The sequence below is a fragment of the Vigna unguiculata genome, chromosome 11, assembly GCF_004118075.2.
Source record: "Vigna unguiculata cultivar IT97K-499-35 chromosome 11, ASM411807v1, whole genome shotgun sequence".
In the NCBI taxonomy this organism is placed as follows: Eukaryota; Viridiplantae; Streptophyta; class Magnoliopsida; order Fabales; family Fabaceae; genus Vigna; species Vigna unguiculata.
Genome location: NC_040289.1, coordinates 37,395,955 through 37,421,366, shown reverse-complemented (window position 1 = coordinate 37,421,366; position 25,412 = coordinate 37,395,955). Strand labels below are relative to the sequence as shown.

The 25,412-nt window shown below is 33.1% G+C and overlaps 3 protein-coding genes across 8 annotated transcripts; all 3 read left to right on the top strand.

The window, feature by feature from the left end:
• Positions 1–382: 382 nt before the first annotated feature.
• On the top strand, positions 383–12,532 carry LOC114168501 (flowering time control protein FPA-like). The gene is made up of 6 exons (XM_028053342.1): positions 383–767; positions 3,213–3,458; positions 3,829–3,909; positions 4,129–5,144; positions 5,617–7,010; positions 12,319–12,532. The coding sequence occupies exons 1-5, from the start codon at positions 495–497 to the stop codon at positions 6,998–7,000; spliced, it is 3,000 nt and encodes a 999-aa protein (XP_027909143.1). The 5' UTR covers positions 383–494; the 3' UTR covers positions 7,001–7,010; positions 12,319–12,532.
• A 1,428-nt stretch (positions 12,533–13,960) lies between these two features.
• On the top strand, positions 13,961–18,282 carry LOC114169787 (F-box protein SKIP16). Its single transcript, XM_028055091.1, has 5 exons — positions 13,961–14,261; positions 15,025–15,747; positions 16,149–16,367; positions 17,078–17,184; positions 17,869–18,282. Exons 1-5 carry the CDS (start codon positions 14,058–14,060, stop codon positions 17,945–17,947), a joined length of 1,332 nt encoding a protein of 443 aa, XP_027910892.1. The 5' UTR covers positions 13,961–14,057; the 3' UTR covers positions 17,948–18,282.
• A 1,418-nt stretch (positions 18,283–19,700) lies between these two features.
• LOC114169967 (probable transcription factor PosF21) lies at positions 19,701–24,696 on the top strand. Of its 6 annotated transcripts, none has more exons than XR_003601030.1 (6): positions 19,701–19,980; positions 20,141–20,637; positions 22,919–23,051; positions 23,225–23,309; positions 23,443–23,537; positions 23,741–23,808. XR_003601030.1 is itself a non-coding variant. In XM_028055389.1 (6 exons), the coding sequence occupies exons 2-5, from the start codon at positions 20,165–20,167 to the stop codon at positions 23,773–23,775; spliced, it is 726 nt and encodes a 241-aa protein (XP_027911190.1). In that variant the 5' UTR covers positions 19,701–19,980; positions 20,141–20,164; the 3' UTR covers positions 23,776–23,808; positions 24,001–24,118. The 6 variants fall into 6 exon arrangements, 5 of the variants coding, with proteins under 5 accessions (XP_027911190.1, XP_027911186.1, XP_027911189.1 ...); XM_028055389.1 differs by lacking the exon at positions 23,443–23,537 and adding an exon at positions 24,001–24,118; XM_028055385.1 differs by lacking the exons at positions 23,443–23,537; positions 23,741–23,808 and adding an exon at positions 24,001–24,696.
• Positions 24,697–25,412: the final 716 nt, after the last annotated feature.

Below are 25,412 nucleotides of genomic sequence, written 5' to 3'. Positions count from 1 at the left end.
AATATTTTAAGAATTTTTTTTTAAATAACGATTAAAAATAAATTATTTATAAAATAATTAATTTTTAAAATAATTAAAAATAAAATTAGTATTATAAAATGTAAATATAGAAAAAGAAATTATCTACTGTTATATTATTATATATAAATATAAAATATTTTAAAAGAAGGTGCAGAGATTATAATATATAGTGGAGAAATGGAAGGCGAATATTCTGGGTTTTCCTAGGCAACTAAAATATATATATATATATATATATATATATATATATATATATATATATAAAAATATATATATATATATATATATATATATATATAAAAATATATATATATATATATATATATATATAAATATATTTGAATGTTTGTAACCTTTATCTTTCCATAAGAGTGTTCGATTTCTCTTCTACTTATTTCTAGGGTTTCTCTCAAACACATTCTCATCTTTTTTCTCTAAGGTTTCTTGCATTTGAATTGAAGCTATTGGTTCCAATGCCACTTCCAGCGAAACCAATGAGGGACTCCGACGAGTTGGCGAGCCCTTCGAACAACCTGTGGGTGGGGAATCTGGCGCCGGACGTCACTGACGCCGATCTCATGGAACTTTTCGCCAAATACGGTGCGCTCGATAGCGTAACTACTTATTCCGCTCGCAGTTATGCCTTCATATACTTCAAGCGCGTCGAAGACGCCAAAGCCGCAAAAAACGCTCTCCAAGGAACCTCTCTCCGCGGCAGTTCCTTGAAGATTGAGTTTGCCAGACCGGTTTGTCTTCATCTTTTTGCTTTCATTTGCTCTCACAGTTCCTGTATTCGAATTATTGATTTTGTTTCAACTAATATATTCTTATTATTAGTATTTTTGTTATTTTTGCATTCTAGGTTTTTGTTATTTGTATTGTTCCCCCTCGTCGTTGCCATTTGTTTCACGGAATCGCTCGAAATGCATGAACAAAATCCAAATCCCTAATTCAATAATTTTCGTGTGTTTAGGTCACCTTACTCTGCAAAAGTGATTTTGGATAGGATTAATTTTGTGAAATTGTTTCTGAAGGCAAATTTGAATTAAAATTTAGTGTAATAACCATGTACGTTACGTAGAAATAGGTGAAACTGAACGTGATACTCGATATGAAAAATTATGAGATCAACAACGTAGAAATAGTATAAAATTGTGCAGTGCTTGGATTTTACATTGGACGAAATAAGTAGTCGTGGTGGTGATTAGTTTAAGACACAAATTTGTAATGTTTAACAGTAAAATAATTAAAGTTGTTTAAATTTAAGGGTTGAACATTTGATTCCGGAATCATGATCAGTGAAAATTTGGTTGGAGTCTGGTGACCTATAACTCTTGTTCTGTTGATTAATTCTTGACATAACAGAGGGGATCTGAAAGCTTGTTCTGTGTTTCGTTTGTCCTAGTCACTCAGATTTACATAATTCTTAAACCAAGATAAAAAATGTTATAATGTTATGTAAACATGACCCAATTTATACAACAAAGCATCACTCAAAGTGAAAGTGTTGTAGAATAGTGCTTTACATGAGCTGATATGTAACTAATTTTGTCATCTAATGAGATTAGTTTTGAACGTATATTATATTGACCTTTAGAAGTGTGCAGAAATTGATTTCAATGCGACTATATTTCTTTGTAAACAGCAACAATATAGTAAATGCACCCTCGCTAAAAGTCAGAATTGGCTACTGAGGTACATCTTGATAGTAAAACACAGCATAATGCGTATGAACTTTTTTTTTTTCTTGTCCTGAAACTCCTGAATCGCTTGAAAATTGAAGCTCCAAAGTAGCAGCGCGAATGGCTAAAACCAAGAGGTTGAGTTTAAATAAGTCTTTCAATCTACCAGTTAGGAAATACAATTTTTTTGATTAATAACCACTGTGTAGCCAACAGGATGGGGTGTTTCTTGAGTTCCCAAGAGATGTAACTAGATAAGTGGACTATTGGAAATAGTGCCTTTTGATGTATCTGAATTACAACATATCTGATGTTAGATTTAGAAAAAACTCAGTGGACGAAATAGAGGAATGATTTTATTTTTTTGAGGTATGTGAAAATGCGTTACTTTGATTTTCTCCAATTAATCACCCTGGTTTTAGTATTATTTTGGAGTACACTCGTGATCTCAGCGTTGAGGCATCACCTAGATATCCCGTACCAAGCATTATTCGAATAGAAACTTACGTAACTGCGAAATACAATCACTAAACAGGTTTATATTGTTCTGCCCTACTTCTAAAACAATGCTAGCCCTTCAAATAACGTAATTTACATAAAAAAGAAAGTAAGGCAAATAAAATCAAAGCAACACTGGTTCAATAGTAGTATGAACAGTAATTGTGTTTTAGTATTTGGTTCGTGTCTAGGGTGTTTGGTATATAATATACTAATAGATAGTCCAAACCGCAACCCGATATTTACTTGTGATGGACGCTCTCTGTAGTATTAAGACTTGTTTAAATAAGAATACAGTCCAGCGTTAAACTTCTAAACATGGCTTCCTGGAAGACATTTCTCTCTAGTTTAAAATTGGGCGAGGAGCCGATAACAAGATTTTTAAATTAATTTTTAAAACAAATCCAAGATAAGAACTCAGAATTCCACTACTCTATTTAAAGAGAGGGATTGATGAAATGAAACATACGATACAGACAAGGATGTCCAGTTCCTAAGTTTCTCCTATTTTAAGATTTTGAAAAATTAAAATCTGGAGAAGATCAGAATCATGTATGAAATAAAAAGTGCAAAAGGATAGGTGATGAGTGGATAAATATTCTGAATTGATAGTTTAATAGTCTTTTATCATGATTAGTTCAATTTATTTACCTATACATAAGATTCAACTAGCAATTTAGCAATATAATTAATGAAAGACAATTTTTTCATATAGATATACCCAAGTTGTGGTATCGCCTTACATGATAAAGAAAATAATGTAGTTGAGTTCACATTTTAATTCCTACCATTTCAAAGTGGCATAGACAAACATTATATTTTTATTTTTATTTTCTCGTCATTAGGAGCTTCTTCTTTGAATGTTTTGAAGCAAAAGGGCAGTATGCTTTCAATAATATCAATCAACTATTTAAATCTTAACATGCTTGTTTCTTTTGTTAATATCTGTATGTGGATGGTGTAATCTGTATTTTTATAGTGTTTGTTTAAATGGCCAAAAAATGTTCTCAGGCAAAGGCATGCAAACAGCTTTGGGTGGGTGGTATTAGCCCAGCTGTTACAAAGGAAGATTTGGAAGCTGAATTTCGTAAAATTGGTAAAATTGAGGATTTTAAATTCTACAGAGACCGAAATACGGCATGTGTTGAATTTTTCAATTTGGAAGATGCTTCTCAGGCCATGAAAATAATGAATGGGAAAAGAATAGGTGGGGAGCATATTCGTGTTGACTTCCTTCGATCCCAAACTATAAAAAGGGTAAGTGTATTTTTATATGTTGTTCTTCCTTTTCCTTTTATTATTCAATAACCTATTAGTACACTCTGATCCTGATGCCTCATGTTGGTACTTCTAGAGTAAATACAATTAAGTTAGTGGGGAGTGATTATTTTATTTGAAAATGACACTTCTTGGATTTTATTCTTGCATTGATAAATAATTCCTATGTACTAAACCTTTTGTAATGGTTTTTTCACTTGGAACTGTTATTTGTCTGATTGAGTCAAACGTTTGTGTATGAATGCTTTTATTCTAGAATTGGTGGATTGGGTTATTTCCATTTTGTGTAGCTTTTTCTGTTTACATGTTACTTTGATGTAGTTAATGTTTCCTTTGATGATTGCTGTAGGATCAGTTGCTTGATTATGGGCAGTTTCAAGGAAAAAGCTTGGGACCTAGTGATGCTTATTCTGGACAGAAAAGACCGCTGGTGAGGGTCCTTGCAATGTGAATCTAATTGCAAGTCTGTCATTTTTTTTGTATAGTTCTTGCTCATCTGTCTGTTATTGCTTTGTTGGATGTAACATTTTTGTTTTGGGAAGACTGGGCATTATTAACATAGGCAAGCTCAATGTTTTCTGCATACCTTCATACCTTGTGTCTTGAACTCAGTCAGTTCTTCTTATAAATACTTCTCTCCTGTCAACAGCATTCACAGGCTCCAATGGGGAGGAAAGGCGATGGTCAACCAAGTAATGTTTTATGGATTGGTTATCCTCCTGCTGTTCAGATTGATGAACAAATGCTCCACAATGCTATGATTTTATTTGGTGAAATTGAGAGAATCAAGAGTTTTCCCTTGAGGAATTATTCTACTGTAGAGTTTAGAAGTGTTGATGAAGCCCGACGTGCTAAAGAGGGCCTTCAAGGGCGCCTTTTTAATGATCCTCGAATAACAATTATGTATTCCAGCAATGACCTAGTACATGGCAGTGATTATCCTGGCTTTTTTGCTGGAAGTAATGGACCTAGGCCTGAGGTATTGCTGAATGAGAATCCATTCCGACAATTACAAATAGATGCTTTTGGCCATAATCGTCCAATGGTTCCAAATAATTTTACTGGTCAATTACCACCTACTGGTGTTATGGGTCCAAATGTACCATTGCGACCTTTTGGTCCCCACAGCGGTGTTGACTCTGTTATTTCTGGCCCTGAGTTTAATGAGATTAATGCCCTCCACAAATTTCAGGATGGTAGCTCCAAGAGTAACATGGCTCCAAACTGGAAAAGGCCATCTCCTCCTGCACCAGGTATGCTTTCTTCTCCTGCACCAGGTGCTAGGCATCCTACAAGGTCAACCACCGGTGCATGGGATGTACTTGACATAAACCATTTTCCTAGAGATTCTAAACGTTCAAGGATTGATGGACCCTTACCTGTTGACGAAGCCCCATTTCCATTGAGGAATATAGATGATCGTGGGTTAGCTCTGGAGCAATCTTATGGGACAGATCCATCAATTGATGGAGGTGGTTCTGGTCCATTTGCAAACATTCAAGGAAAAAATCACCTTGGTCCATTGAACTCAAGGATTATAACTGGAGTACATGGTATGGTCCAACCTGATAATGATCATATTTGGCGTGGAATCATTGCAAAAGGTGGAACTCCTGTTTGTCGGGCTAGATGTGTACCAATTGGGAAAGGGGTTGGGACTGAGCTGTGAGTATAGTCTTATCCGTCTCTAATCTTAATTAAAAGTTTGCATATTTGGAATAGTTCTTGAAATCTGTTCTTTTCTGTTGACTTATCTTGCATTTACGTTCTTCTCATAGCTAGCAAAGTCCACATATAAGAGATTCTCTTCCCTATGTGTGTTGTTTCTTTTCTGCAGGCAATGTAGGTTTTATGAATTTTACTGGTTTGTCATCAGGACAAATGGTGTGCTTATTTGTTTTATGGTTTTTTATGGAAAAAAATCTTAAACTTAATGTTTTTTAGTATATTGGAGGTAAAAGATGCTAACTGGCTTGGTCATTTTATTTTCTTAACACAAACCAGTGGGACTTAGTTTTTGGATGTATTTTTCTTGAAAATTCCAAATTTGTCTTAATGGTAGAAATGTATTGTATATATTCTTTTAAGGTTACTGTTTTAATGTTGTAATTCAAGTTTGCTTTTTCTTTTGTTGCAGTCCTGATGTTATTGATTGCTCAGCTAGGACGGGATTGGATATACTCACTAAACATTATGCTGATGCAATTGGTTTTGATATTGTTTTCTTTCTGCCTGATAGTGAAGATGATTTTGCATCATATACTGAATTCCTTCGCTATCTCAGTGCAAAAAATCGTGCTGGTGTTGCCAAATTTGTTGATAACACCACATTGTTCTTGGTGCCTCCTTCTGATTTTCTCACTAGAGTTTTGAAAGTCAGTGGACCTGAGCGACTCTATGGTGTAGTTCTGAAGTTTCCTCAAGTGGCAAGTAGTGCACCTATGCAACAAGCATCGAACTTGCCTGTACCGACAAGTCAGTTTATGCAGCAAATTCCTCCTTCACATACTGAATATGGTTTGATTCCTATCAAAGAGGAACAGGTTGCGTCAATGGATTATAACAGACAATTGCGTGAGGATTCTAAGCTTCCTAGTAAACCAGCCTACCCGCCTACAGGAGGGCCTCCTTCAGTTCATTCTGTGCCTCCAGATTATGCTCCTAATAATGCTATTGCTGGGTCCCAAGCAGGAGTTGCATTAACTCCTGAGCTGATTGCAACTTTAGCATCTTTTCTCCCTTCGACTACACCATCATCTGCAACTGATGGTGCCAAGCCTGGAGTAGGTTCCTCGACCATGAAGCCTCCTTTTCCTCCTGTGGCACCAAATGATGGAAATCAATCCTATATATGGAAACAGGACAGTCAAAGTGCTGATCAAACCACTCATCCTCCTCAACAGTTGAGAAGTATGTATAGCGTTCACAATGCTCACTACCAGCCATATCCACCAGCATCTGCTCCAGCTGGCAATCCTGCTCAAGTGGTCTCTAGCAGTTCTCACATCCAAGACACTGCAGCCAGCATGCATCAGCAAGGTGCCGTTTCATCCAGACACATGCCTAATTTCATGATGCCCACTCAAAGCGGACAAGTAGCTGCATCTCCTCATGGCAGTCAGCATTATCAAGTTGAAGTCTCCCCAAGTAATCAGAAAGGCTTTGGAATTGTGCAGGGAACAGATGCCTCTGTCTTATACAATTCTCAGGCATTCCAGCAACCTAATAACAATCCACCGTCTTTCCAGCAACCTAATAATTCTATTGCCTTAACTAATCAAGTTAGTGGTGCTAATTCTTCACAGCAGCAGACTGCCAAGCCATATACAGTAGACCAAGTAAACTCAGACACCCCAAATCAGCAACTTTCTGTTTTTGGAGTCGGTCAAGGCACCCCAGAGGAGGCTGATAAGAACCAGAGATACCAGTCAACATTACAGTTTGCTGCCAATCTTCTTCTCCAAATACAACAAAAGCAACAACAAGCCCCAGGAGGTCATGGACCAGGAATTCAACAATGAGATGCTTCCTGTAAGTAATTTCTTTCTTAATATATGATCTAGGTTGAGTGTTTTAATTCACCCATTCAGTTTCTGTCCATATATATGGTTTTTTATTTCCAAGTACTTTTATGTCATTGATGTGATGGTATATTCTACGTGACACTCTGGTTGCATACCTTGGTTGCCATTGCAAATGAGCTGTAGGTGGTACACCTGAAATCCTTGAAATCATCGAAGAGTAAATATGGAAGTCATGAGCGTATTAATTTACAAGGATATAATAAGCCCTTGGAACCAATTATATGTGGTTGAAATTATGTCCAAACTTTTATGGGGAGTATCCTGGAACTGGTTAGGTTTTCTGTTTTAGGCATTAGAAGAGCAAGTGCAATTGTGCAAGGCTGTAAGTCGTTTTTCTTAGATAATTTGGGATTTGAGGTAGGTGATCTTAATGATGTCATTTCCAAATAGGTCAAACTAATTTGCTTGTGTAAAAAATCCTTTGTATTTGTTTGGTCCTGTTTAGTCCTATTGTAAATTGAGATTTGGATTATTCATTCATTATCCCTTAAGCCTTTTCTTTGTTCTGAACTTTTTTACAAATTGTCATACTGTCAGAGTTCCATGATTTTTCTTGAAAAGTATTACAACATTCTAAAAAATCTATGTATTCTTTACTGTGTGCTTGAGTAAACACTCCATTACCTTATTTTTAGATTCTTTGGTTTCCACGCCATCTGCCTGTTTCACCATTTCTCTCCCTATTCTTCTCCTGGCTGTACTACCTGATTTGGCATTTACCTTCTGTATCTCTAGCTTTAAGTGTCCGCATGTTTTCACCTTATCTTATTGTGATATTAGTAATCTCCTGTACATTGCACAGCCATGGGCTGGCTTACCTCAATTCCTTTTCACTTGTCGCTCTGTTTTAGCCCTTTCTAGTTATTGTTTTATATGTGCCTCAACCATTCCTGCCAAATCGTGGTACAACATCTTGTAAATTCAGTAGTATCATATCTTTGGTGGTGACCATAATGGGATTACGATTTTATTGAGCTGCTAGTTTTTGTCATTAAACTACTTCAAGCTCTGTTGATTTCTCTTGTTTTCTGCTGCATGCCGGGATATTACAAGGTAAACTGTCAATGTTGCTTACTAAGTTCTTGTTCCTTTCCCTCATCGCAATGTTGCTTCCTAAGTTCTTGTTCCTTTCCCTCATCGACTAAGATATTTCCTTTGATTGCTTCATAGTCATCAGACTAACTGCTGGAAAGTTTTCTTCTAGGTATGTTAGGAAGACTCGTGATTTGAATTTTGGGCTGAATATAGGATTGATATTTTATCTGTAAAGTATAAGGCAGTAAACAGAATTGACAGGTAATACCAAGTGATTCTCTATCTGATAAAACTTCAAAAAATAATCCTTGGCACATGCAAATGAAATATTAAATGGCTAGAGAGTCCTTGTGGAAATGAAGAATAAAATGATACTCTCCCTATTGAGAGTGCGTCCGGCTGATATGGGAATTACTCCTTAATGCAAAATCTACACAATTTCCAGTTCACACCCATGCTCAGTCATTTCGTCACTTCTTATATCTATACATACATATATTATATATATATATATATATATATATATATATATATATATATATTAAAATCATAAAACATTAAACATAAAAAAATTATAGGAAGTTATAAGTCAATGAATGTTACTACCAGGTGGGAATAATAAGATTTCTCTTTTATCATTTCCTTAAGGATTTCATAAAAAAAGAATCAAGACAGATTCATTTGTATACTTATACTCTTCTTTCTTTCTATTTGAAATAATCCCTTAAATGTCTCCCAAATCGTTCTCTAAAATAATTAAAAAAACTTTTTTTTACTTGATTTTAGAATCAAAATTTTATTAGAATATAGGATATGAAAATCTAAAGATTACTTTTTTTAACATTATGAAAGGAGAATTAGCTAAATTAAAGCTATTAAATATAATTTATCTAAATAATATTGATAAAATGTGAAAGCACTCATAAACTTTAAGTTAGTCTGTATATAAGTTTTTCTTCTGCCTTTTCTCTACCTAAAAATGGACTTTCTTATGCGACTTATTCTTAATCCAATTTAATATATATATATATATATATATATATATATATATATATATATATATATGTATATATATATGTATATATATATATACACACACACATCTAATGATTATGGGAAGTCCCTCAACTTCCCTTTGCCAGTTGTCATTTCTTCCTTGCCTGATAATCCTTCCTCCTGGTCATTGACGCCCATCTATTTTTTCCAAATATACCACTATCCTTGTTCCTCAGGCCCAACATTCACATGTCCTCCAACGTTTCCTTTTCCCCTCTCTTTAAATGTTCACAATTGGTCTATTATTAGGATTTTGAAGAATTCCCTGGTTGGTACAATAACTTTTCACTTTGTCTTCAGTGGTGGTTAAATGATATTTAGGGTACCCATAGCTGGTTTTCTATAGTAGTTTAGTCATCATTGATAACAGGGAGGATCATCTGTTATACTGGAGTTAATATTGTGGTTATTTGGTCATTGTGTATAAATAAGTTGTTTATTTCTCCCTTCAGTCTCAAATACAAGTAAAAAAACTTATTCGAACTAATTAGGAAAGTTAGTAACATTTAATTGCGCTAATTTTATTTCATTTAAAAAATAAATATTCTTCTTTGGTTACTTTTCATTGGAAATAGATATCAAGAATAATAGAGTCATTGGAAATTAGACCCTAACTAAATTTCAGTGATAATTTCATTAAATAGGGTCAACTTAGTTGAGATTTGTTTGTATTTGAAAGAACATCCAAGATTTTTATTTTGGGCTTATATTAGATTGGGGGGAGTATCATTTTAGTATAACTCTCCACATAGATTTTTCTTCATTACTTGGTATCACCGTGTCATCAACTGACCCATTTCAGATATCTGTAGATTAATTCTGTAGTGATACCTGTTGTATATTACTGTTTTTGTTTTCTGTCTAATACATGTCTTATTCTTCTGTTTTCGTTATCTCAGTAGTGGACTTGACAGTTTGGTTGACTATTATATACTAATAATATGACTTAAAAACTTAGTGATAATAGCTTATTTTCTTCTGAGTTTTGTATCCATTATTTTTAGCTGTAGGCTTTGATCTTTCTTCTCTTCTTTTTTCACCTTGAAAAAGGTAGTTTTTTTAGGGTTAGAAATTCAGTCACTTGAACTTATTTTATCGTGACTTGTGAGGTGTAATTTCCACTCTGTAAAGAATCTTGAATGTGCTTCTAAAGATAATGAGAAGATATTTTCTGATTACATTTGTAAATTTTGAGTTAACTTGTTTACCAGAATCAACAATTTTCGTACCACATGCCAATTGTGGTTTTCCATTTTTTTCCCCATGTTTCATTCAAAATTCAATCACCCTATAACTTAATGAGACTTCTGAGGTGTTAACTCCCACCGTGTAAGAATCTTGAAGGTGTTTCTGCACATGTGAAAATACTTCAAATTAAATGTGTACATTTAGAGTTAAATTTGTCTAATACTTTCCTAGCTAACCTTAAATAAGATTAGTATATCAAATCAACAAATTTGGTGCCACTGTCAATTGTGGTTTTGCACTAATTTTCCCTATTTCCTCCTGTCTATGGGATACAGAAATTACAAGTTCGGCTTAGGGACGAGAGATATAATAATGACCTCAAGAACTCGACACGGATTGAAATTTATAGGAACTTTGATTGTATCCTAATTGGTCACCAACTTGGTTATATGAAAATTTGGACCTAAAACTTCAAATCCTACCTGCACTATTTAAATTTAAGGGCAACTATTAATGTGGTCAGTCTCTTGCAATTAGCATACGTGGCAAGTGCTAAACTCAACCATTTACTTCCTAATATGAAGGTCAACTTCTCGAAGTAAGAGTAGCATCTATACTTAGGAAAAGGTGTAATGAATACCATGGTGAGGCGTCAGAACCTTTATTATCGTTAGAGGGTTAATAAACACTTAATTGTATGCATTCTTATGAATGTTCTATCAATCGTGGTGGTTTCATTTTAGTATACGTGGAAATAAAAGAACAAAGCCAGAGCACATGGACTTTCTGTTTGTTGGAAGTCCATTAAAAATATATGAAGGTGAAAACGCAACAAGATGGAACTAATGGTAAACTATCAACAACTACCTTGAAACAAATTTGAGTGATAAATACACATTTAGTTTATTAAAACTGCTTCATATACTGGGCATTGATTATGCATTTCTTGTGAAAACATCAGACCTTTTCTAATTTACTCTGGTTAAATCTGATAAATAAAGAGTTTGGCAATATAGATGATATATAAAATGACAATACCTCCTTACATTTCTTTATTCAGTTCCAATGGCTTCTTGCTGAGTATTAGCCAGCGTTGTGATAAGAAAATGTGTTATTTTGAATGTGTTTTTGAGGAAGGTACTTGCTAATAGAATACCAAGAACATTAGAATTATTTTTTAACACTGGAATATTCTCTCTGTTAAAAAGTTTTTTCTGTCTATAGTGCTGATTAATGATTGGTTTATTGCTCAAATGATGGTGATGCTAATAGTTAATAGCCGGCGAGTGTTGAGTGCTACATCTCAGGGTATTCACCCATTAATGCGTAAAATTATTTGAGGAGAATTCTGAATCCCAAGAATTCCTTGGTATATATCATATCCGTAGAGATTCTGCTTTTTTCTTATGCTATCGTATTGTTGGTATGTCATTAATAAATAGTTCGAAGCGATCCATTTAGGTACTGAAGAAGAGCATTCGATTCCTTTCGTGGTTTAGTCTTCAAATTTTGATATATACTTTCGTTTAGTTTTTCTCGTCATTTCGTACTCCGTAGCACTGCGATTTTCTCCTTGGTTAGGTTATCAGTTCACTAGGTTCTTCTCTGCAGTTGAATCAACTGCATGATTCGCATCCATTAAAATTAAATTTTACATATTACCTTATAAAGTTATAAAATGTAATGCAAGTTGGAAAATCTGAACCTTGATTTAAAATTGCACATAAGCTTGTAGTTCTTTTAAAACTGTAGGTGATCCTTAATAAAAAGGTTACATTCGATTAGCAATGATTTTTATCTTCTTTTCATCGTACTTGTATACCCCATATAAATAATTATGTAGCTTCTCTGTTGTAAAAAATGTTGACTCAATGTTTTTATGCGTAACGATGAGATTATTACCAATTGTTAATGGGCTTTGGCCAGTGAGTGTATCCTAATCGTATCGTTTTTTCCCTATCTTTATTGACGCGTAGGTAATGGTCCTGCTTGTGAAGGTGACCCAGACTTGACGATTGTTCAACAGCAATTTCTATTTAATCATTTATTGTTTAGCCAACTTACTCTTTCATTCTAACTTTTTTTACTCTACAAACTACCAAGGTGTAAGGTTGGTTTTTATTGATAATACTGTTCAATGTACATAACAATTTTCATCTCACATATCGTTCCAACTGTTCTTTAAGCTAACTTCTCCTCGTGTGAGATCATTTGCATTCCACTCTGCTCCTTTTACAACATTGTTTCGTTTTTTATCACACTTATATTGTGCGTATATTACATTGTTTCGTTTTTTATGACACCAATGCTATGTCTCAATTGATGCAATATTATTTAATTGACTAATGTAATAAAATAAAATTTTTATTCTTATCCTGTTGTTTTCTTCATCCATAACTTGGAGAGAAAGAATTGAAGATGAACAATGGAATACAAAAAAATAGGTTCCACCAGCACTACATCAGATTCTTCAATTTAGGTATTTAAGTTATGTATCGTACCCAACTTGATATAATTTGATAGTGATATTTGCCTCAGGAAATGTTTGTAGGCTCCTTGTTTTTTCTTGTTACGAAAAACAAAGAAAAGCAATTTATGTCGAATCTATTTTTCTCTATCCAAATTATCCCATAAAATCTCTGCAACGAATTTCTCTAAAAGGCGAATTTAACCCTGCACTTTTATCATTTCAAAGAGCTTTTATTCTTTAACACATAATTCTTTTAATTAAATTAGTTATTAATTAAAAATATTTTTAAAATATTTTTAAAATAAAAAATGTAATAAGAAAACATTGATAAAATTTAAAATTATTTTTAATAATTTAAATAAATCATTAAGTATGGTTAATATTGAGATTTTATTAAAAAATGTTAAGCTAATTGATAACAGAAATTAAGAACTTAAATTAACGACTTGGTTATATTTATAAGTAAATCTATTTATCAATTTAACTATATAAAATATAAAATAATATACACATATATATGAAATTATTTTTTTCAAATAATAAATAGGTATTTAACATAAAAATAAAAGATATTGTTAAATGAGAAATTAATAATTTAACAAAAATTATGAAAATTTTCCAAGCTTATTACATATACCAATGATTTTAATAAATTTATTTAGTTAATGATGTAATGTATAAATGATATAGTCACAAAAGAGACATGATATAATTTTTTATGTTTTAATAATCTCGTATTTGTTTAGAATGTGATTTTGTTTTTTGCAATTAAATCTTGTGATTTAAAATTAATAACAGTTTAAGTTATTTAACGATGAAAACATTATTTGGTGATAAAAATAAAAAAAATTAAATTAATATAGTAAATATGTATTTCTTTAAATGAATTGGTAAATATATTTCTGAATTGAAATAATTTATATTATTAAAAGATATATAAAAACTCACAAATTCAAATTAAAAAAAACGAGATAATAATGTTCGAAAGGTAATATACAAATTCATAAATTTATTAATAATAAAAATATGTCAATTATTTAATTATTGTTTAATCGTTTATGTAAAATTTATAAAAAATAATATAAATAAATAAATTTCTCACCATTCCAATACTTCGAAGATAATGAACTAAAATAAAGCTATAATGTGAATAGCATGCATCTGTGAAATAAATTTTTTTAAAATCTTCTAGTTTTGAACAAATTTATTCTGTTGTTGAGAGAGTAAGATCGACAAAGCAGAACCATGGGGTTGGAATCGGTCGGAGATTTAGCCATTAACGCACTACTAAGAAAGTTAGAAGCCGAAGACATTGCCAGAGTTGCCTGTGCCAGCAAAAGGTTTAGGTCTTTTGCATCCGATGACACTCTTTGGATCAATCTCTGCTTCAATGAACTCGCTTTGACCCAACCCATCGATCATCTTGGGAACCCTTTCCCTTCCTTCAAGGTCGCACCTTTTTCTAATTTTCTTTCATTTTTCATAAGCTTTATGTTTTTGAGGTGATAATTTTTATGTGGAAAAAAATGCATTGAAAACATCCCTTTGTTTGTCATTGGTTGGATTCTCTTTAGGGTCAACTGATGAAGTTGTCTCTTTGTCGAGTTTGTGTGTCTTTCAATTTCAGGCACACCATTGGGTGTTTCTTTTGATGTCTTTGTTGTTGTTCCTCCTTGTGTGTTGGAAAATGACTTTGTTGTGTTGACTTGGTCCAATTGCTAAAATGGGTGAACTGAACTTGCTTCCGAGGTTAAAAACATGTTTATCTTGTGGTGGTTTGGTTTATATCTAATGCCGTGTGGTGTGGAATTGACAAGGATGTGATGATGGGGTAGAATGATAGAGTCTTGTATTAGCTGTTCTTTTGGTGGAATAGACTGACTCATGCTCCATTCTGTGCTTTCCTCATTTTAAAGAATGAAAACAATGATAACCATATTTTTTAAACCAGTAAAATTGTGGATTTAGTGTACTTACTAGTTCCAAGCTTTGTGGACACTACTTATGAAACTAACTTCTGACTTTCCTGTTTGCCGGTTCTTGGATCTGCTAAATTTATGTTTGTAAAGTGGGCATCGTTCTCTTTTTTTCATGATGGGGATGATGGATGTTCTGTTGCTCAAGATTCTTGATGATATATGGCTTGTGTGTGGTAAAGTTCAAATAATCTTTTTGGTACATCTAGAAATCAGACTATCTATGTGTTACGCAGGAATGTTATCAAGCATGGAGAAAAGCTTTTGGAATGTATCCTTGGTTTCTTGTTAAGCGTGTCAAAAGGTGCTGGGATAGGATAAAAACCTGGTTGACCAATAATTTTCCTGAAGCTGAGGCCACGCTTTGTAAAGGGGCAACTGAAGCTGACATTCAGATGTTGGAGAATTTGTTAAAGGTGGAATTGCCACTTCCTACGAGGATCCTTTATCGCTTCAATAATGGGCAAGAAATCGTAAAAGCAAATCTAGAAGCTAGTACATTTGGAAGTTGTTTGGGTCTAATCGGGGGCTACTCCTTCTATAATCATTTGGTGAATGTTTACCTATTGCCTGTGCATCAGATAATCCGAGAAACTCAGCAAATTTGGCGTCACTTGAACTTTTTAAGGACATCCAAGTTTGTTCTTGTGGCTTCTTCGTCCACACTCCGTAGAAAATTGTTTTTCCTCAATTGTTCCAATGGCCAACTATATGTTGGAACCAATAAGCTTCGTTCTGAAAAAGACATAATCCCTTGTGTACCTCAAGATCTGATAAGTTTACATCAGGAATCAAATGGTGAAGAGCAACAAGATGCCATGCTACTGTGGTTAGAAGAACATGGTCGCCGTTTAGAACATGGCTTCATCAAACTTTGTGAAAATGAATATGGCCGAAGCATTAATCTTTTCCCAGAGGAACCCCCTTTTTGTTCAACGGCTGTTACTAATGGTGTGAAGGTAAAAGCCCGTATTATGCTTGCTCTATTAACATTGTATCTTATGCCATAGAAAACATTATTGCCACTGTATTCGTTGATGTATTTGGCAAAGTCATATTGTAGTTACAGGGAATAAATATCGTAACCAGATTGTCTTATGCCTTCCTGAGTTTTGGATATTTATAATTACAACATATATCAGGATAGATTTTCTTGGTTTGCATCTGGAGCTTCTTTTTTCTTTTTGTTGTCTTTATGCATCAAGTAAGAGAATGATTACATCTGCTCATTGATGTTGCATGGGATGGGATATTCCAGTTCACGTGCCATTTTCATCACTACTGAAATTTTTGCAAGTAGTTCTTAGTTCCAGCATATCATTTTCTCTTGGAGATTTACCAGTGTTGTTTTTTTCTTAAGGTTCGCTCGTCTGCATTGGTTATCCCTGAGTTTATTGATCCTCAAGATGACAGCGAAAAGTACTTATTTGCTTATTCAATCCGCTTGTCCCTTGAACCTCAAGGATGTTTGATTAATGGAATGTCCTTCGACTCTTGTCAACTCCATTGGAGGCGCTGGATCATCCGTGCTAATGATGATGTTGTATCGGATCTCAATGGAGAAGCTGTTATAGGACAGGTATAAGTTCCCAACATTTTCCCTCAATTTCCTTTTTTTCTGTGCAATTATTTTTATTCTATTGAAGTAATGATATTTAGTAAATATGCATTTTAAACTATTTCACGTCTTGGCTGCTGGAGAAATATCTTTTAAAATTGAATTCATATAGTTTTGAAATTCCGGATGAGATAGTAGGTGTGAGAGGTGAGTAGCTCTTCAGTGCTTAGGCCTTGGGTGCATTCACTTCATTTGGATTTACACATATCAGAGTCAAAATTTGGATTGAACAGCTGATCAATGTCTCACTCATCTAAATTAATTGATTCTCATCCAATTGTTCCACCTGTATTTTGGTTTGTTGAATTTTTACAACAAGAAAATTCAGTTCAGTTGTGGATCAATTATGGAATTTCCCAAAAACTGCATAATTGCACCACTGCCATTGCCTTTCTATGATTTAATATATGTGGCGGAAGTCTAGTTGTTTTTATTTTTGTTGCATATATTGATTGAGTGCATATAAGCAACGAGCCTGGCTGAGTTAAGCTTGTAATTTACTTTATAGTGGTTCCCATTTCCAAAAGTAACAAAGGTTTATAATTCATAGTCTTTAAACTATATTTTTCTTATAAAACAAAGACAATTGTCTTCATTTTCTCAAGTCCAAATAAATCTGGTAAATAATGTGGTCAAAGTGTCAAGTTACTGAGTTGTGAATCTCCCTGCAGTATCCACTTTTGCATCCTGGTGGACAAGAATTTGTTTATCAGAGTTGCACACCTCTACCAACGCCATCAGGTTCCATTGAAGGTTCTTTTACATTTATACCTGGCAGGTATGCATTTATGTTATTGTAATTACTGTTTGTGACAAGATATTTGATAATCCATGATTAGTTGGACAATTTAGGAATATCTGAATTGTTTGAGCAAATTTCAAGTAACAAGTTTAGTTGAAACTTTTTTTTTTCATGTATATGAAATACAAATGAACTTTATACTTATCTCTATGTATAAAGTCTAAGTGAGGTGGTTTAGGGAGTACAGAAAGTCTAAGTGAGTGTGAGGGAATGGATCTTCTGCAGTTATGTTTATCAGTATAATATATTTCTCTCTTAAAGTTGTGGTTTTAAAGAATAAAGGGTGAGATCATTACAATTATAAAACTTGAGAGAATATGTTCCAATTGATTGGTATGCTGTGCATGATGAGCGAGGTAGAGAACCATGAAATGCTCCACAAAACTGAGGTCTGTTATGTGTCTTCCTGTATAGAGACTGGTCAGTATTCAATGTTGTTTCAGCATCCACTATGACATCTACTTCTCTGCTTAGTACTATTTGCATACATTCATCTTTGCCAACTTCAACCACATTCATCATCCAAATGTTAAGTTTTCCATGTTATGCTTTGATTCACATCAAACAACAAAACCATGCATTTGAAATTGACACCAAAGGAATTAAATTCAATTGTTTTAGTCTGTGAGCTAGCCATTTTTGTTTTTATTCTGGTTTCAGCTTGGCATACCCAAAAGGAGACCCTTTTCTAGCTACAGTGGCACAATTCCCTCTCCAGCTGCCAGACTATATTTTCTGATTTTGATTCTGAATGGGAATGAAGCATCTCTGATGGCAAATGCAGCTCCTAAATACCATTTGAGCACAATATTTTACTTAGTGAGAGTAGCTTGGTTGTTGAGTTTTTATTCTTCTGAGTTGGACCTGCACAATTTCCCTATATATATAATCTTTCTGTATTTAAATGTTAGTGTAGTTATATTGGATTTCTTGCATTATTGACTTTATCTGTTAACTTTTTACCCTCCATTCACTGTGTATATGTAGGTATGCAATTCAATGATATACATATTTAGTAATGTAATTACAATCTATTGTGATGTGAATGAGTGTGAAATGTGGGGTGTTTTGAAATGTAATATTATTTACTGTTTGTTGTTAAAGTAAAGGAATGTCAGAGAATCAGATTCATCAATCTGCTTTTTGATTTCAAAAGTGAAAGTTTTATTATTCTAGTTCTACCAAAAAGAAAAACAAAACAAAGTGGATGTATAATGTATTATTATATTTATTCTCCATGAGTGCTTATCAAACCGTTGGTTTAAGATTCACTGGTTAAGCTGTTTGCTCAACGTGTAATATTAAAAACTAGAGGTTACATATTTTACAAGTTTTTAGCATCAAAGTTTAACAATGTACAATAATATTATTTGAAAATAGTAAATATATATATATATATTTTTAAATTACAGATACTTTACTTTTTTTTTATAAGAAAATACCTTTTTCAACGGTTGTGAATTCACAGGAATTTTTGACAGTAGGCCCATTTTATGATTTAAATAGATTGGACACAAGTTCGGTTTTTAATTGAACCAGGTTTTATTTTTTATAGTTATGTGTTATTTTATTATTATTGTTATTGAATTTGAAAATGTAATGTTGATGATATTCTTTACAATAATTCATTTTTCAATCGATGTTAAACTTATTGATAATATTGAAATATATAATGATACATATTTCAATTTTCTCTTTTCTATAATACTGTTATATCAATTATATTTAATAGGTAACTTATTTAATGGGTAAAGAAAGTAAACTATAACAATATTATCGTACACATTTAATAGGTAAAAGAAAAAGTAAACTATTACAATATTATCGTACACAATGGGTCTTCCTTGAATAATTTTTTCGGTCAATATTCAAACTATGATGGTAATTAAAATAAATGTTTAAAGTGCTTGTTTACTATAGAGTTAGATAAGAATTATGCCCTTAGCATGATGAAGTATTTAATAATTTATATTTAAAGATTAAAACTAGTCAGTGTATAAATATGCTAAAGTAACAGTATTTAATGTGTAGAATTTATTGTTATATTTGATATTTAATGTGTAGAATATTTGTTGTTGATATAATACTACTTCACATGAACTATTCCATCAAATTATTCCATCAGACACTTGTATGATTAGAAAGAAATTGTATGAATATAACTTTTGAAAAAGCACCAAGTATTTATTAATTTTTATTTCAAAACATGTAATGAATATTTAATTATTCCAACAAAAAAAGAAAACAGTAAATGCATTAGAAATTACACCTTATTTTAATTTAATTTAATCCCATTACTGTTATCTCAAGAAGCGAAATAAATAATACTAAAAAAATTCTCAGGTTTGACCACCCCACAGGAATTGAATTTTAGAGGACCAAATATCAATATTATATAATAGTTTATTAGTTTATTTTCAATGATGTAATTATTTAAAAAGTAATAATTTTATTGATATCTGAATAGACAATAACATTGAATAGAAAAATGGATATAAAAAGAGAAGGAGAGAAAGAAAGAGAAGAAGGTCTGGTGTGTAGTTTGTGCTAACCCAGAACCTGCAATCTCTGAATAGGATTTGGGTTGAGTTCTCTCACTCTTCTCGCTTTTTCTGTTATGCGCGTTGTGATGTGTGCGTGAATATGATCCAATTTGATTGAATAGTGTTATAGTTTTCGAATGTGTTGTGATGTGATGTGTGAAATGACAAAGGTGTTAGCAATTGTGGTTGCATCTCTGATCTAACGTAACATTCTCCATCAAATCCAAAGGTACTACCATACATACAATGCAATCATCATTTGCTTTCAATTTCATCTTCACCAATTTCACCAATGTTAATTATTTATGATTCAGCAATCGATTAATCCATGAATCAAATGTTCAATGTTTCTATTGTTGTTATTGAATTTGATTTTGTTGGAATTGTAGTGTAGTGTGGTGTAGTGTAGGGTAATGGAGAGAGACAAAGACAACAAATCCCCTCCTCTGCCACCTTCATCTTCCTCGTCCCAACCTTTCAGCCATGACATCGTCGGAATGCCCGATAATCCACCCAAAAACAGGGGCCATAGACGCGCCCATTCCGAGATTATCACCCTTCCCGATGACCTCACCTTCGACACTGATCTCCCCCTCGATGACGACTTCCTCGCCCTCGTAGATCATATCCATTCCCCTCCGTTGCCTGAAGATGACAACAAAATCATCGTCAACAACAACGATTACATCGGCAACAATAACGATAACAACGTTCGTAACGAAAGGCCGAGGGTTAGACACCAGCATAGCCATTCCATGGATTTGTCCATCCAGCCGGAGATGCTGGTCTCCGGTGCCGATGACGTGTCCGGCGTGGATACCAAAAGGGCTATGTCGGCTGACAAGCTTGCTGAGCTTGCCTTAATTGATCCCAAGCGGGCTAAAAGGTACTCCTTTACTCTTCTTCTCCTTTCTCTCTATCTATCTATCTTTATTTGATGTCAGTCAAATAGCAAAAAAAATTTAGGTGAATAGTTTACAATATACAACTTCTCTGAAATAGTTCTATCAGACTTTAACTGGTTTTTCTTCTGTTAGGGTACATTTGTAGTCTCATGCAAAAAAATAATTTTGAATGGACAGAAAAAGAAAAAACTGATTCTTAAAAGGGACTAGAACTAGGTGGCATTGTTTATATCTATGGAGCACGGATACATACATTCAATGGCGCGAATTTAAAAACTGTTTTTTCGGCTTCGACACGGTATTAATGAGAGTCTGTTTTTGACTTGTCGTCTTTAATGTTGTCTAATTGGTCTCATTGTCCATCTTTAATTCTTCAAGTTTTACATTTGTTACTTTTGACAAACTCTAACTCCCTTTTCTGAAATCTTCAACAAGTGTCCCTTCGGTATGGGTCCAGAAAAAGTTTCATGAAGTTTGCATTTAATTTCATATTTTCCACCGCAAGAACAACATCCACTTCTTATCTTTGTAAGATATTTCCGTAGAGGTTTAGTATCATCATCTTGTTCTTTGGCTTGACTAGAACTAGGATTTGGAATACTCATCTCTACCACAATGTCAAAAAAAAAAAACGAACACAATACATTAAATTAATGAAAAATAAAGAAAAGAGCGTAGCATGAACATTTAATCCACTCAAGCATAGCATAAAGAGTTATTACATTAGCTAGGGAGAGAAAATATAAATTTATACATAATATAAAAGTATTACATAACACCAAGAACATCAACAAAATGGAAAATGTGTTTCACTACAACAAAAGTAGAAAATTTTATATTATTTTTTGAGTGAAAATGATTAAGGAAGCATCAAAATTCACTGTATTCATAATAGTACTTCCTACACAAACTTTAGTGGTAGGTTTCATCGTGTTGTCAAGAATTGAGAAGCATGGAATGGTGGGGAAATGCAAAGGAGATTAACAAGGCATAGATGGCGGTGGTCGGAGATGCCGTCAGTTTGAGAGTGCCCAGAACGGTTATTTTTTCATTAAGAGTGGAGAAAACTAAAGAATTGCAGGAAAAGGAAAAATTAAGTGCAAAGTAAATAGTTTGTTTGTTGAAAGGTGAAATGGAGAAACTCTTGAAGTAAAAGAAACAGAGACATTGAGTTGAAACCATATGTTTTTGAGACAAAAAAAATGTATTTATATTGAGAAAAGGAAATTGATACCATAAATAGAAGAGATTTAATATCTATGATACAAAAATTAAATAAAAACATTCGTAATAATATATATTCTTGATTATATAATATCTACTCAGCTACTGAAAAAAATTACCTCTTCCCTCATTATCATGTGTCACAGCCATGTCCAACTAAAAGAAAAACAGTTTTGGAGTTGTACGTTGAAAGTTGAATCTGACACATAGGGACACACCATTGTCCGTGTTCCATAGGCTCATATTGGTCATGGACAAGACAATTTTCCTTGGTTTTTTCCATTAGCTTTAGTCCAAAACATGCCGTCTTCCATACGCTTGGTTGTTTCTGAATTGATTTTATGCAGAAATATAAATAGTAATCCTCTCTAGTGGTGACCTTTAGGTTTTCTGCATGATATTTGCCCCTCGTGATTGCTAGACTTGTTTATGTTACTTTGATTGATTACTTTAGAGTCTATAAAGCTATGGGCTGTTTGGCACTGCAGGTGTTATTACGAGGTTTGTCTGCAGGTTATTAGTTAAAATCAACTAATAGCCATGTTTTTTCTTCATGTTGCGCAGCAATTACTTTGTTCGATTGAAAATTGTGATTTAAATTGTTGAATTTAGTGGAATCTGCCACTGTGCTTAGGTTGCGAACTAATATTGGTTTTGGAAGTTCTGTTAGGGTTACGTTGTGAAAAAAAATTATGGGCATGGCTTTGTTATTTTTCATTGTCATTTCACTTTTCTTTCTACCTGCATGGAGTCGCTGATGTTATATTGTGGAATAAGTTGAGTACATTTTTGCTCTTCTGAGCAGGAACCATGTCCACCTTTTCTATTTTATTAAATCAGCATTCCAAATTGTTTATATGTGACACTTCTGCATTCCTTTCCCATTTGGCAAAATTGTCCCCCTTTGTTCTCAAAATTTCACTTACATTTTAAAATCGGAGGGAATACTGTCATCCTTTCTTTACTTAAAACACTTTCCATGAATCTTTTTATTAAAGATAAAAAATATGACTTATACTCTTTATATGAGTGTGATAGGATATGGGCAAACCGACAGTCTGCTGCAAGATCAAAAGAAAGGAAGATGCGTTACATTTCTGAGCTTGAAAGGAAAGTGCAGACATTGCAAACAGAAGCAACATCCTTGTCTGCACAATTAACTCTCTTGCAGGTATTACCTATTTCGTCTTCATCTTATGTTGTATACTTTTCTATTCCACTTATGCCAACGTCTGACAGCTGTTTAGAAATATTTCACCTTCTGACGGCTACCATGTCTCCTTTTTGATTGAAAAGAAATAGTAGGAATTATAATCAATGTATTTTTGCCTCTTATACGAGCAGAGAGATACAAACGGACTAAATGCTGAAAACGGTGAGTTGAAGTTGCGTTTGCAAACAATGGAGCAACAGGTTCACTTGCAAGATGGTAAGCCCGAAGTGTTATAAGCTTTTTAGATTATTGCTCTATCTTTTTCTTCTACTGTTTTTCTAATTTTAGATTAAAATATTGGCAAACATTGTAAGCTACTATACGACCTGTGACCTTTGTTTATATGTAGTAATTTTACCATGAGTTTTTATGCTGCGCCAAATGTTTGATCAACTTTCCTGTTTTTGGGTGGGGTTGCTCCGTAGCATGTGCAGAAGTTTGAAGGTAATCAACAGTGTGAAAACAGTGGTTAAATTAAATTGAACCTCTAATTTATTTCAAAACGATTAAAGGAAAATCTAAAACTGATTATGGTGTACGTTTGCATATTGCTACTAGCACTTTTGAATTTATTATTTAAGTTGATGAGGTATTTTGTTTTTTCACCCTAAATTTAAGGTTTGTGCTTTTTATTTTTGTGACATCAGTTAGACTGCCCGTGGAATTAGTGCATAAGTCTTAAGATAAAGCCACCTCCCTTGTGTAAAGCAGGCTGGTAAGATAAATTTTGTTGGTTTCTTGGGTGCATTTGAAACTTGCTCTTCTGGTTGGAAATGTGATTTCATAATTTCTGTTAATATCTATTTTAGGATTGAAGCAATAAAATTCAAATTTACTATCCATGTAGAGTTTAGCCTGATTTCCTCTGTTACAAGAATTAATTCCTGGCTTTTTCTACGCCCTACAGCATTAAATGATGCATTAAAAGAAGAAATTCAGCATTTGAAATTAATGACTGGACAAGCCATGCCAAATGGAGGACATACAAACTTTGCTTCATTTGGTGGTGGGCAACAATTCTATCCCAATAATCACGCCATGTACACTCTTTTGGCTGCACAAAAGTTTCAACAACTTCAAATTCAATCCCAGAAGCAGCAGCAGCATCAACTTCAGCAGCAACAACAACAGTTTCAGCAGCAACAACTTCAGCATCAACTGCAACAGCAACACCAACAACACCAACAACACCAACAACACCAACAACAACAGCAACAACAAACAACAGCAACAGGTACTGTAACATCAACAAATGGGGTTCTTGAATAGGGAGGGGACACAGATAACCCTTCATGAAGTGTCAAACCCTTCAGCAACAGAGGATTATACAGACTACAAAAGTTACCTTCTCTTCATCTCCTTTTCATTTAACATGTCTTGTGTTTTTAGAGTTTGTGTAGGTCACAGTCATATTATATTTCTTACTCCTGAGATGGTCCCAATTAGAGATTCAGAATTATGCACTGTAAAATTCTTTGGTACCCTTGGTTGGATCTGTGGGGCGGATTTATGTTTATTGAACCTTCTTTCTATTGCTTTAGTCTACGTATGCCTGCACAAGTGTCCTGTTTAGTGTTCAGATTAATAAATAGGGTAAATTTTATATACGGTTTAATAGTTACTTTTATGATATTTATCAAGATTGAAATTTTATTTTGATAATCTATACTCTATATAACATTTAATATATTAATTTTGTTGAATGTAAAAATCAACAATTGTTCCAATAGTCCATTCCTTTGATATTTCATTGTGTTTAGTGTATCATTTAACACCGTTATTGGTGACTAAAAAAACCATCATATTTATACTAGTGTTAAAAAAATGAAAAACAAATTTACATAATGATAAAATTTGTATACACATAGGAAAAATATAACAATTTAAATTTTACATAAAACAAAACAACAAATAATATGAGCATTATTTAGTTATTAACTACATTATTTAAATTGGATATGATATTCTCTTATATAATACGAAGATGCTAAAAACGAAGTTTTTTTGTTCATTTTTTTTTTCTATCTGTTTAATTTTGTGATTTTGCAGTAGACAATTTCCTATTCATCATTCTTGAACTTTTATATATATATATATATATATATATATATATATATATATATATATATATATATATATATATATATATATATATATATATATATATATATATGAAAATTATGGTGGAAAATTATTATTATTTTTCAAGACCAAATGAGAAAAAACAAATAATAAATAGTATTTATTCTTAAGTTATTAATAAACATACAAATACAAATGAACACCTTAAGAGATTTCTAATAGGTGAATGTAACATAT